General features: G+C 33.6%; 2 protein-coding genes across 4 annotated transcripts; both read left to right on the top strand.

The window, feature by feature from the left end:
• The first annotated feature begins 723 nt into the window (after window positions 1–723).
• LOC123213343 (beta-glucosidase 17-like) lies at window positions 724–4,445 on the top strand. 3 transcript variants are annotated; one of them, XM_044632760.1, is made up of 13 exons: window positions 724–967; window positions 1,087–1,156; window positions 1,891–1,949; window positions 2,057–2,084; window positions 2,223–2,300; window positions 2,388–2,475; window positions 2,565–2,817; window positions 3,030–3,145; window positions 3,225–3,439; window positions 3,531–3,562; window positions 3,656–3,755; window positions 3,854–3,962; window positions 4,028–4,445. In XM_044632760.1, exons 1-13 carry the CDS (start codon window positions 812–814, stop codon window positions 4,236–4,238), a joined length of 1,515 nt encoding a protein of 504 aa, XP_044488695.1. In that variant the 5' UTR covers window positions 724–811; the 3' UTR covers window positions 4,239–4,445. The 3 variants fall into 3 exon arrangements, with proteins under 3 accessions (XP_044488695.1, XP_044488696.1, XP_044488693.1); XM_044632761.1 differs by having other exon boundaries at window positions 725–967; window positions 2,057–2,132; window positions 3,854–3,966; window positions 4,028–4,226; XM_044632758.1 differs by having other exon boundaries at window positions 726–967; window positions 2,057–2,132.
• A 470-nt stretch (window positions 4,446–4,915) lies between these two features.
• On the top strand, window positions 4,916–8,538 carry LOC123213342 (beta-glucosidase 17-like). The gene is made up of 13 exons (XM_044632757.1): window positions 4,916–5,667; window positions 5,829–5,898; window positions 6,170–6,228; window positions 6,338–6,413; window positions 6,511–6,588; window positions 6,763–6,850; window positions 6,924–7,176; window positions 7,258–7,373; window positions 7,454–7,668; window positions 7,742–7,773; window positions 7,863–7,965; window positions 8,053–8,161; window positions 8,248–8,538. Exons 1-13 carry the CDS (start codon window positions 5,506–5,508, stop codon window positions 8,453–8,455), a joined length of 1,569 nt encoding a protein of 522 aa, XP_044488692.1. The 5' UTR covers window positions 4,916–5,505; the 3' UTR covers window positions 8,456–8,538.
• The last annotated feature ends 2,730 nt before the right edge of the window (window positions 8,539–11,268 follow it).

Genomic DNA, 11,268 nt, shown 5'->3' with positions numbered 1-11,268 from the left:
TATATCCACCCGCTTGATGTTCCAGCTATATTTGAAACTGTACTGTTGGCAACTCAGCAACAGAGCCCTATTTGGTCACTCATCATCTTCTTCTTTCTTATGCAATAATGTTTTGCAGGCTTCTCAAAAGGGGCTTGAACCTATATTATGTGAGCGGCATATTGACATATGTTACAAAATATTTTGATTAAGGTCAAATCATAACTTATTCAAAAGGCCAGTAAGGGCCCGAGGTATCAGAAGCATGATCCATGAAATCAAATGCAAGTCCCATCTCAAGCTTTCTACAAGATTACATAAAGATATGGAAGATATAAATTAATAAATGACTTGCTGATTATATTCTTCACAGAGCCATATATGACTAGAAGTGAACAGATTAAAGTTGACTTGCTTCTCACAGTCTATTTAATCCGGCTTTGTATCATCATCCTAAGAGACGTGAGATGTTTATACATATCTAATATCTCTTGTAAATTTTGTGGATATGAGATGTGCTTAAAAATGTATAAAATCGGGTGTGTTGTATCTCAAGATACTGGTAGATATCAAAGCCATGACCACCATCCTCATCTAATTTTTTCTTTTGACAAGTAGAACTAACAGTCAACCGCACATGATTTGCGTTGAGGACTTTCTTACCGAGACCATTGAAATTCACACAAGGATGTTTATGTGTCCATTTTTCAATGCCCTAAGCTATTATTCCTTGCTATATATATTGAATACTGCTATATATTGCCCTGACCGAATTCTTTTTAGACGGAGAAGATTTCGAAATAGTATAGAGCAACAAATTAATTAGGTATATATGAAGATTCAAAATCTACTTGTCACAAGCCTCGTAGCCCTCACATTTTTGCCGCCGTACATTCAAAGTTTGAAGCCATGTCATTACTCTACTATGCTAAACAGGAGTAGATTTCCGGCTGGTTTTCTATTTGGAGCAGGGTCAAGTTCCTACCAGGTATGCCATACCATATGGAGAGCATATAATACAACATGTACTACGTATAATTCATTTTGATGGGGTGCATGTGCTAATTACATCACTTTGTCTTTGTAATTTCTTCTTTCTGTTTGAAGATTGAGGGAGCAGCTTTTGCAGATGGTAAAACAGAAAGTATCTGGGACATTTTTGTGATACAAAATTCAGGTCTTTACTCTTTCGTCCTGTAATATGAAACCATATATATTTGCTGCAAATGAAAACTAAATTTCCCCAAGGTACAAAAATTAAAGCTTTACACTTATCCACGCTTGCTTGGAGAGAAAAGGCGAAGAATGAGCTACCGTCATTTTTGTAAATCAAATGTGTTTTCATATTAGGTCTCTCTAACATTTTTAGACAAATCCCACGTATGAGAATCCTGTTAGAGAGGAGAAGTAATTTTATAAGGGAAGGACTTTGTGTGAGAGAATTATTTGAGAGAAAGAGACTTATAATTTTTTTGATTCATACTTCAAATACAAAACAACTAAAGTATTTATAGGTATAAGGATGAGTTTTAAAATCCTGAATATATGAATTTAATATTAAACTTGTACATTAGCCATTAATAACCTAATATTGAACTCATATTACTAACATTGAACTTGTGTATGAACATAAACTTGAATTTGTATATGAATCATGTATGAACATGAACTTATGATATGAACATTGAACTTTAAGTTGTACAAACATTTAACTTGTATCACATAAGATGTATCTAGAAATGTGTTCATGAACTTGTGTCACATGAGATGCACCTTGAAAGTTTCAAATTAACCTTCAACAGATCCCACTTTGCCTGGGTTCTTTATCTATTAAGATGTGTCTTAGATTTCAAAAAAAAAGTTTTAGTTTGATGACATTTGACAACTATTTACACTTGCCTTCCATGACAGATAAGATTTCGGACCATAGTACTGGGGATGTAGCCGATGAATTTTATTATCTCTTTAAGGTATATACATAATGACTTCTGAAGAAGAAAGCCTTTTTCTTTTCTTTGTCCTTTCTGTTTTCATCACTGATGAATTATGACTGAATTATAAATATATCATGTTGCAGGAGGATGTTGCTGCGATGAAAGAAATAGGTTTGGACACATTCAGATTCTCCATCTCATGGCCTAGAGTATTACCAAGTCAGTCCTGTCAGTGTCAATATATTAAAAAAAACCATGTAAAGTTAGCAGGAATTCTCATCGTTTTCTAACTGAAATTTTTGTATTAAGAGGGAAAGATCAGCGGGGGAGTGAATCGGAAAGGTGTCGATTTCTATAATTCTCTTATCAGTCAGCTCCTATTGAATGGTGTAATGTTGATCGATCTTCCTCTTATCTTTTTCTTTCCCATATCTAAGTCCCTTTGGCTTACCTTTAAATCATGATTCCGAGCAGGTATTGAACCCTTCGTCACATTATTCCATTGGGATCTTCCACAGGTCCTGGAAGATGAGTATGGTGGATTTTTGAGCCCTGAGATTGTGTAAGTTAGAATAAACCTGTAACCCAAATCTATCCAATCCAACTCTTACATGACTGAAAATATATGCCTTGGCCATGGTAAACAAACAGGGATGATTTTCGTGACTATGCTAATTTCTGCTTCCAAGAATTTGGCGACAGAGTTAAGTACTGGATCAGTTTGAATGAGCCTAATTTATTCAGTAGCGCTGGGTACGCAACCGGAGCCTATCCACCTGGTCGTTGTTCCTACTACGTTGAAAATTGCACTCAAGGAAACTCTGCAACAGAACCCTATTTAGTGGCCCACCACATGATTCTTTCTCATGCTACTGCAGCAAATTTATACAGGCACAAGTATCAGGTTGGTGCGTTAATTAGAGTATACAACTAGTACTTGTACATCCATGTTATGCATTGGTTTGATTCAAAAACAAAATACAATAATTTGGATACTGTAACATGGTACTTTAACATTCTGGTCTAATAGCTAGCCCAGCTCCAATTAGGCTATAGATATATTGTTTCTCATATTTCCAAGCCAAATTAAATAGGAATATTCTTTTGTTCCTGCAGGCTTCCCAAAAGGGGATAATTGGGATAACAATGAACACAGTATGGCAAATACCTAAATATAAAACAGTTTCATGCAGAAAAGCAGCACTCAGATCTCTCAATTTCTATTTCGGATGGTGAGTTTAATCAATCTTTTATAATAAGATTCTGCAAACTTAAGTTCATCTCCCATAAATTTAATTGTTCAATATTTAGGATTGTTCATCCATTGACGCTTGGTGATTATCCAAAGATCATGAGAAAAATAGTTGGGAACAGATTGCCGAATTTTACAGATGCACAATCCATTCTGATAAAAGGTTCCCTGGATTTTGTTGGAATAAATTACTATACGACGAGGTATGCAGAAAACTATAATTTTAACAGCTGCCTCCTAAGTTACACAACCGATAGTCACGTTAAAGAAACTGGTAGGCACAGAACACCCGGAAATTTAATTGCACATTTGATCTTTTATAATCACATATAGAGTTGTGTGACAAGAAATATATTTTGTTGCAGTGGAGAAAAATGGGATTCCTATTGGTGAATTGGTGCGTTTCTTTTCTTTTCTTTTGTTTGCATGCTTGCCATTGTTTACGTATATATAATATAATTAAAACTCATCATATTTACATTTTTCACAGGTAGGAGATAACTGGATTTATATGTATCCTAGAGGACTCCTTGAGGTTTCACTATATGTAAAGAGAACATACAAGCTTCCTATTTACATCACAGAGAATGGTAAGTGTAAAAATTTGAAAAACCAAAGGATGTGAAATGCCCAAACAATTAAAGTGGGATATTACATCTTCTTATTCTTCTTCATACTTGATATATAGGAATGGCGGACACAAATAACAGATCCTTGCCGGTTAAAGAGGCCCTTGAGGATTGCATGAGGATAACATACCACCAACTTCATCTATCATATCTTCTACAAGCTATCAAGTGAGTTGTTGTAAATGCAGTTTTATTAGAATTATTTTGTTGAGTTGATATTTTGTTTCCTGTAGGTTGGGAGCCGACATTAGGGGATACTCTGTATGGTCATTTCTTGATGACTTCGAGTGGTCTTTTGGTTACACGTTACGGTTTGGCTTCATTTATATAGATTACAGCGATGGACTGAAAAGATATCTCAAAAACTCTGCTTTATGGTACAAAAATTTCTTAGAAAAGAAAAATGTAACCACCAATCAATCTTCGTTGCTATTCTCAGCATAAATAAAAATGATTTTAATATTTATCAAAAAATATATATTAAGTTTACAAATGTAAAGATTAAAATCTATATTACATAAAACTAATTGATTTGTATTAAAGTCTAATCTACAACACTTATATATCACTCTCTTATTTTTTTATTTATTAGATATGAGACTTTTAGTCTCCAACACCTCTGCTCAAGTGCAACCACTTAGGTGTTAGATTTGTCGTTGGCTTAGTCGGTTTTTTGTTTGATGCGTTGTCACTTATATTCAGAAATATTTTACACTGCTAGGCTCGTTGTTTGGCTCTGATACCATATCAGAAATATATATTAGGCATACAAATATGAATATTGAAATCTATATTACATAAAATCAATTGATTTATGTTAAGGTTTAATCTATATCAATATTATGTCTTCAGTTATATGACAATTATATACATTGAGAGAAATTAAAGTGAGGGTATAAAGTCTGTAATCAAGTTCTTTAATAATATATAGTTTAGAACTCATGCATGGATCTCAATCAATAAGGAAAATATGTTTTATATATATATATATATATATATATATATATATATATATATATAAAAGTCTAATACATTAAATCCAATAATGAATATCTATCATGTATAATATTAACCAAATTTATATAAAAAGTCATGAACAGACAATGAATGAATATACACCCCTAAAATCAAGATCAGAAGCGTAAACACTTGTATTACGTGATCAATTGTAATTTTCAAGTCAAAATATATATGTTAACTGAAGATATTATAAATAATTCTTTTTTTTTAATTTTTCCTGCGCATCAAAATTGACTTAGACAAATCCCTGGTAACACTGATTAGACTAATGAATAGATTTAGATTTAGATGGTTGGTTCAGGATTTATCCTGTCATGTAATTACCCTCTACACCAAGTTATTTTTAATCCAGTCAAACCAAGCTGCAATCCATGGAATATCAAATATATATATTTTTATTTTCATATATAAATATATATGTATACACGCCAAATCCACATTACCTATTAATTATTCATCATTCAAAGGGTTGAACATGACTCATATAACATTTATACAAGCAACAATCAAATTCCATCTACTGCATAGTTGAAAGTCTTGTATATGTTATATATTATAATCCTCGCTGTTGTTCCATTAGGCAACTAAATACAACTTTTGGTTGTCCTACTCCGTTATTTGGTTGTGGAGTCTTCTAATTAATCAAAGGGGGGACATTTGCGGTTGCTGACGGCGATAAAAACACATATATATGGAGATTCCCGTTCTTCTTGTCGCCGCCTACCTCTTACTATGGACCCTTTCATTCTCCTCGACCCAAAGTTTGAAGCCATGCATTCAAAACTTTACTTCACTAAACCGAAGCAGTTTTCCGCCTGGTTTTCTATTCGGAGCAGGATCAAGTGCTTACCAAGTAAGCCATAACATCTATATTCATATATGCAATGTAACATTCTACTGAGAAGATATAACTGTCTCTTTATATATACCCAACATCTCCCTGTGCAAAAGAATATATATCCCTTAACTAATTGCATCCACATTTTGTGCTTTCTTTTGTCTGTTAATTTCAAGTCTGAAGGAGCAGCATATGTAGAAAACAGGAGAAGAAGTATTTGGGATACCTTTGTGATTGAACATCCAGGTTTCTTCTTTCTCCCTCATTATGAGATATGAGATAATAATATAGACGGCTCTCTAAGCCACAACAAATCACCTTCCATGTGGCTCTTTCAGTGTTCTTATGCCTTGTTTCTCATGTTGTTTCATAGATTTACACAAGTGGTTCATATATGCATAACAATAAACAGTTTTAGAAAAATAAAAAAAAAATCAAGGAATGAAAAAAACTTTTCATGCTAGTAATTTTATCGTTTTTCATTATTGCGTGGGCGCAATTCTTGACATTATGACAGAAAAAATTACGGATCATAGCACTGGGGACATAGCCGATGGGTTCTATTATCTATTTAAGGTATATAATACTTTGCCATTTTAAAGACCATTTTAATTAAAACAGAGAATAAAAATGGGTTTACTTGTAATTAAATGATAGAATTATAATATATACTTATATGTTTCAGGAGGATGTTGTTCTGATGAAAGAAATTGGTTTGGACTCATTCAAATTCTCCATTTCCTGGTCTAGAGTATTGCCCTGTAAGCTGAATACAACCATATGAAATTTGCCAGTATATATTTAACTTGGTCTTTGGAATGCTGACAACTAGGTGCTATCTAATTAATTTTGTTTCAGACGGAAAAATCAGTGGTGGAGTGAATTGGGAAGGCGTCAAATTCTACAATGCTCTGATTGATGAGCTCCGATCAAATGGTATAATGTTGATCTAACTTCCTAATTCTCATCCCCACATGATATAATTACTTTATTTTAAAGGGCTCTTTCTTGGTCTCGCTGTAACACCTTGGTCCCATATATAGTTCCTTCTACGTCAAAATATTATTCATCTCAGGGTCCCGCCTCACTAACATCTTGGGCTTCGAGCAGATATTGACCCCTTCATCGTATTGCTCCACCACGATGTTCCACAGGCCCTGGAAGATGAATATGGTGGATTTTTGAGCCCTAAGATTGTGTAAGTTAAAATATATAGACATTTGGCTTAAATCCAAGTAAGATATCTGAAAGCCTTGAAATTTTGTTGATAGGAATGATTTTCGTAATTATGTGGACTTGTGTTTCCAAGAATTTGGGGATAGAGTAAAGCATTGGATCACTATAAATGAGCCAAATTTATTTAGTAGTTTTGGGTATGCAAAAGGAATATTTGCACCTGGTCGTTGCTCCAACTACATCGGAAATTGCTCAGAAGGAAACTCTGCAATTGAGCCTTACTTAGTAACCCACCACCTCATTCTTTCTCATGCAACTGCCGCAAAATTATACCGGAACAAGTATCAGGTTTGCTCCTGTTACTATTGAGCATCAAAATTCGGCTATATATTCAACCCACAAAAGCATTCTATTGTTTTACCCTTGCAGGGTTCTCAAAAGGGAATAATTGGGATAACAGCAGACACCGTTTGGCAAGTACCTAAATATCAAACAGATTCTAATAGAAAAGCTGCCTCTAGAGCTCTTGATTTTTATATTGGTTGGTGAGTTTTCTTGTCCTTTTTACACTATATTTTGTAATCTCAAGATTTCCTTTTTGAAATACTTATAATGTTTTGCACAGGATTCTTCATCCATTGACATTTGGGGACTACCCAAAGACCATGAGAAAAATAGTTGGGAATCGATTGCCCAATTTTACAGATGAACAATCTGTTTTGGTAAAAGGCTCCATTGATTTTCTCGGAGTAAATTACTACACAACAGTGTATGCAGAGGACAGTAATTCTAGCAGCATCCTCTTAAGTTACACAACAGATAACCATGTTGACAATACATGCAAGTAAAAATATTGATGGTCATTTTTGGCCAACATAATTTTATAAACTAACGAGTGATTTTGTTGTTGCAGTTGTGAAAAATGGGATTCCTATTGGTGAACCGGTACTCTATATTTCTATTTATTTCTTCGTCATTGTTGAAACTTACATATAATATGATATGAAGCATGTCATATTATATACTTTTTGCAGACAGATGTTAGCTGGCTTTATATAAGCCCCAAAGGAATTCGAGAAATTGTACTGTATATACAGAAAAAATACCACAATCCTCCCATCTACATCACTGAGAATGGTAGAAAGATTTTAACAAGCCTCCTTTATTTTCTGTAAGCATATTTTTATAGTTATTATAGCACTGAATTCTTTTCGTACTTTTCAGGAATGGGATATGCAAATAATAGTTCATTATCAGTAGAAGAAGCTCTTCAGGATAGCAAGAGGATAAAATACCACCAGCTTCATCTTTCTTATCTCCTACAAGCTATCAAGTGAGAGTTCAGCAATTTATTAGAATAATTTTCCTTTCTCATGATTCATTGTATTCTATATAAATTGGCTGAATGTATTTTTGCAGGAAGGGGGCTGATGTTAGAGGATATTCTGTATGGTCACTGCTTGATGACTTCGAGTGGGCATCAGGTTATACTGAAAGGTTTGGCCTCACTTATGTGGATTACAAGAAGTTAAAGCGATATCTTAAAGATTCTGCTTTGTGGTACAAAAATTTTCTTCGAAAGGAGAATACAACCACTCAACACCCTTTTTTGTCATTCTCTATGTAATTGAATGTGTTTGCTTGTCCATCACCATCTAACTTTTCTGCACAAGCAGATCAATAATGCATATTATTCATCTTCCAATTTAATCATCCTCAGTGAATTTTGTAATTTACAACCAAAAATCAAATGTATTGCTTTCAGAACTTTTGTGCATTTTGGTCCCAAAATTACAGGGCCACCAGTGACTTTCATTCTGAAAAAATAGGAAAATGGCGTGCAATAATATAACTGAAAGACGTGCACATGCAAAGATTAAATTCTAAGACAAATTATTATCTTTCAGACTAGAATAGGAGTATATGCAAAGGCCAAAGCTAAAATACAAGTTGCTGAAGGACCATTACCCCATCCCCATTCTTCAAATAAAGCTAAAGTGGTAGATCTAAAGCCCCATCACCAATAACTTTTTTGTACAAAATAAGCAATTTTGCATAATTATGCATCTTTCAAATCATCCAAAATTTTATATGGTTAAAATCTATTGCAAGTGATATGTCTCTGGTATGGTCGTTCTTAGAACAAAACCAAGGAAATTTTGAGGTAGCAAAGAGCAAGAAAATCAGATATGAAGATTATTCAACTTCTTGTCACCTACGTCCTGGTATTGACACTTTTGTTGCCTTATATATTATTCGAATTCTTTTAGTGATATCAACAATTTTCCGGAATGTCATGTTCAACACCTCCTCACAACCAACTAAATCCGCTAGGGGATGGGTTTTTATCAGGTTGGAGTTTCAAATAAATCAATAATATTGTGAACTTGGATGGAATTGTTAGGCTCAAATACCATATATATGCCACCTCAAAAGCTAGCTTGAGACTTTCCCTTGTAGTTATATACCCACACAAATTTGTTTCCCATTCTTATTGCTAAAAAACATTATCAATATATAAGACAATTATACAGATAAGATATGATAATGTTATGAATAAATGAATGTTTGTACTGATCATATTAGGTCTGGGTCCATCTATGACGGGTAGATCCTATCCGATTTACTTAACTGTTAAAAGATAGTTGTTGGAGGTTATTTGATGACAATTGGAATGTTACTTAAATGTCCAAAAACTGTCATCCTATAATAATTAACGCAAAATAAACAGAAGGCTCTTTCTTCTTTTTCCTAGCCACTGAAAAGAAACAGAAACTAATGTCTTCCCAAAGGAATGCAGTACATTGACAAGTGGGATCATGAAAATGACTCACATCAACACCTTGTGTCATATTCAAAGGACTTCTTCACAAACTTGAAGTTGGATATGCTAAATTTTGTTTACTATAATTTACAGAATTCGATTTGGCATGTTTAATTGTTTCCAACATTGGTATCAGAGCGTAGGTTGCGAATATGTCTTGTGTTCTATGAATTAAATCAAGTATTATGTGCAATTATCATATGAATTTTGATTTATGATTGAAATTATGTTTAAATTCGAATTTTGGGCATGAATTGAATTTGACCAAATTGCATGAAATCGAATGTTAGAAACATGTTAGGATGAAGCCTAGATGGTTTATACGTGCATTGAAATTAAAATCAAGTAGAATTAATGTCATAATTGATGAAAATCAAGCCAAAACTGAGATATTAGGCATGTTTTTCTTCCTTGCCATTTCGATGGATTTCAATGGCATTGGCGTTAGAAGTTGGAACAAAATGACTCTTAGTCAATGGAGCTTCAAAAGCCTTAAAGGCTTGTCGCCGGTGGATGGCTAGAAGGCCGTCAATTTAACAACCAAATATTTTAGGGTTTATCACCAATTCGGGTCATAATTAGGTTGGAAAAACCCGATTGCCCGACCTATTAATCAACTGGTTGGTTAAAACCCATTGGTCAATAGGTTAATCCGCATAGTCAATCAAGTAGCTCAAACTGATCAATGTCAACTCAGATTAGTTGATCAATCAATTGTTAAAGGTTAATCATCACTGTTGACCGATGTGTGGCAGTGCATGTGGCTCAATCCTAACCCATGTAGGCATTGCTTCAGTGTGTGGAGGCAAGTGCAACATCAATTTGGCGCATAAAGGCACATATGGTCATATTTGGGCGCATGGACAACTCTTTCCAGCGTGTTTTGGTACATGAAATCATTTTCTAGAGCATGGCAGCTATGTGATGCTTAGATTTGAGCATTGAATGATTTCCATGGGTCCTACAATGTGTAAAGACATGTAATACCTTATTCTGGCTTTCAAAAACACATATTGGTGTTTCAAAATGCATGTTTCTAATTCATGCAAGTTTGTTGACTAAGGACCATCACATTGTGTATATAATGTGATTATCTGATGATCTAATGGTGCATATTGAGATTATATATAATTTGTTGTACTTTCTTAATTGGAAAAGCGATAGTATATAATTTAATAATATGTATGCATGAATATGAGCCCCGTAATCAATGATCCTATTCGGGACAAGAATTCAAAAATGTTTAAGATTGAGCGAATACATTACAGCTTAATGAAGAGCGACGTTTAGTAATATACATGATAAAATTCACTGCTTTGATGTTATTCTCAAAATTAACAAAATGTGAGGTATTTGACCTACTGCAAATTTAAGAGAGATTTTATCATGGATAAAGTGACTCTTACAATTATACGAGTTGATGAAATGGTCTTAGTCATTATAAATGATGCATTTGTTGTATCATATATTTTAATATGTTAGATGCGAGAATTTTGAAATTTGTAGAATTTAGAAAAATTCTCATTAAGATTTACTTCAATATATTTAATTCTAACTGTAGTAACGTTTTTGTCATTTATAAGATTTATTTCAATATTCCAAGAAAAGTATATCTT

This window comes from Mangifera indica, chromosome 4, assembly GCF_011075055.1.
Source record: "Mangifera indica cultivar Alphonso chromosome 4, CATAS_Mindica_2.1, whole genome shotgun sequence".
In the NCBI taxonomy this organism is placed as follows: domain Eukaryota; kingdom Viridiplantae; phylum Streptophyta; class Magnoliopsida; order Sapindales; family Anacardiaceae; genus Mangifera; species Mangifera indica.
The sequence above is the reverse complement of the archived record's forward strand: the minus strand, read 5'-3'. Positions and strand labels throughout refer to the sequence as shown.

What these genes read in the sequence shown, in the direction of transcription:
- LOC123213342 (XM_044632757.1), top strand. Translation starts at nt 5,506, where the DNA reads ATGGAGATTCCCGTTCTTCTTGTCGCCGCCTACCTCTTACTATGGACC. An exon ending in GGTTCTATTATCTATTTAAG is followed by an intron (nt 6,229 to 6,337) that starts GTATATAATACT and finishes TATATGTTTCAG; the next exon opens with GAGGATGTTGTTCTGATGAA. An exon ending in GGATTCCTATTGGTGAACCG is followed by an intron (nt 7,774 to 7,862) that starts GTACTCTATATT and finishes TACTTTTTGCAG; the next exon opens with ACAGATGTTAGCTGGCTTTA.
- LOC123213343 (XM_044632758.1), top strand. Translation starts at nt 812, where the DNA reads ATGAAGATTCAAAATCTACTTGTCACAAGCCTCGTAGCCCTCACATTT. An exon ending in CAGGGTCAAGTTCCTACCAG is followed by an intron (nt 968 to 1,086) that starts GTATGCCATACC and finishes TTCTGTTTGAAG; the next exon opens with ATTGAGGGAGCAGCTTTTGC. An exon ending in AATTTTATTATCTCTTTAAG is followed by an intron (nt 1,950 to 2,056) that starts GTATATACATAA and finishes ATCATGTTGCAG; the next exon opens with GAGGATGTTGCTGCGATGAA.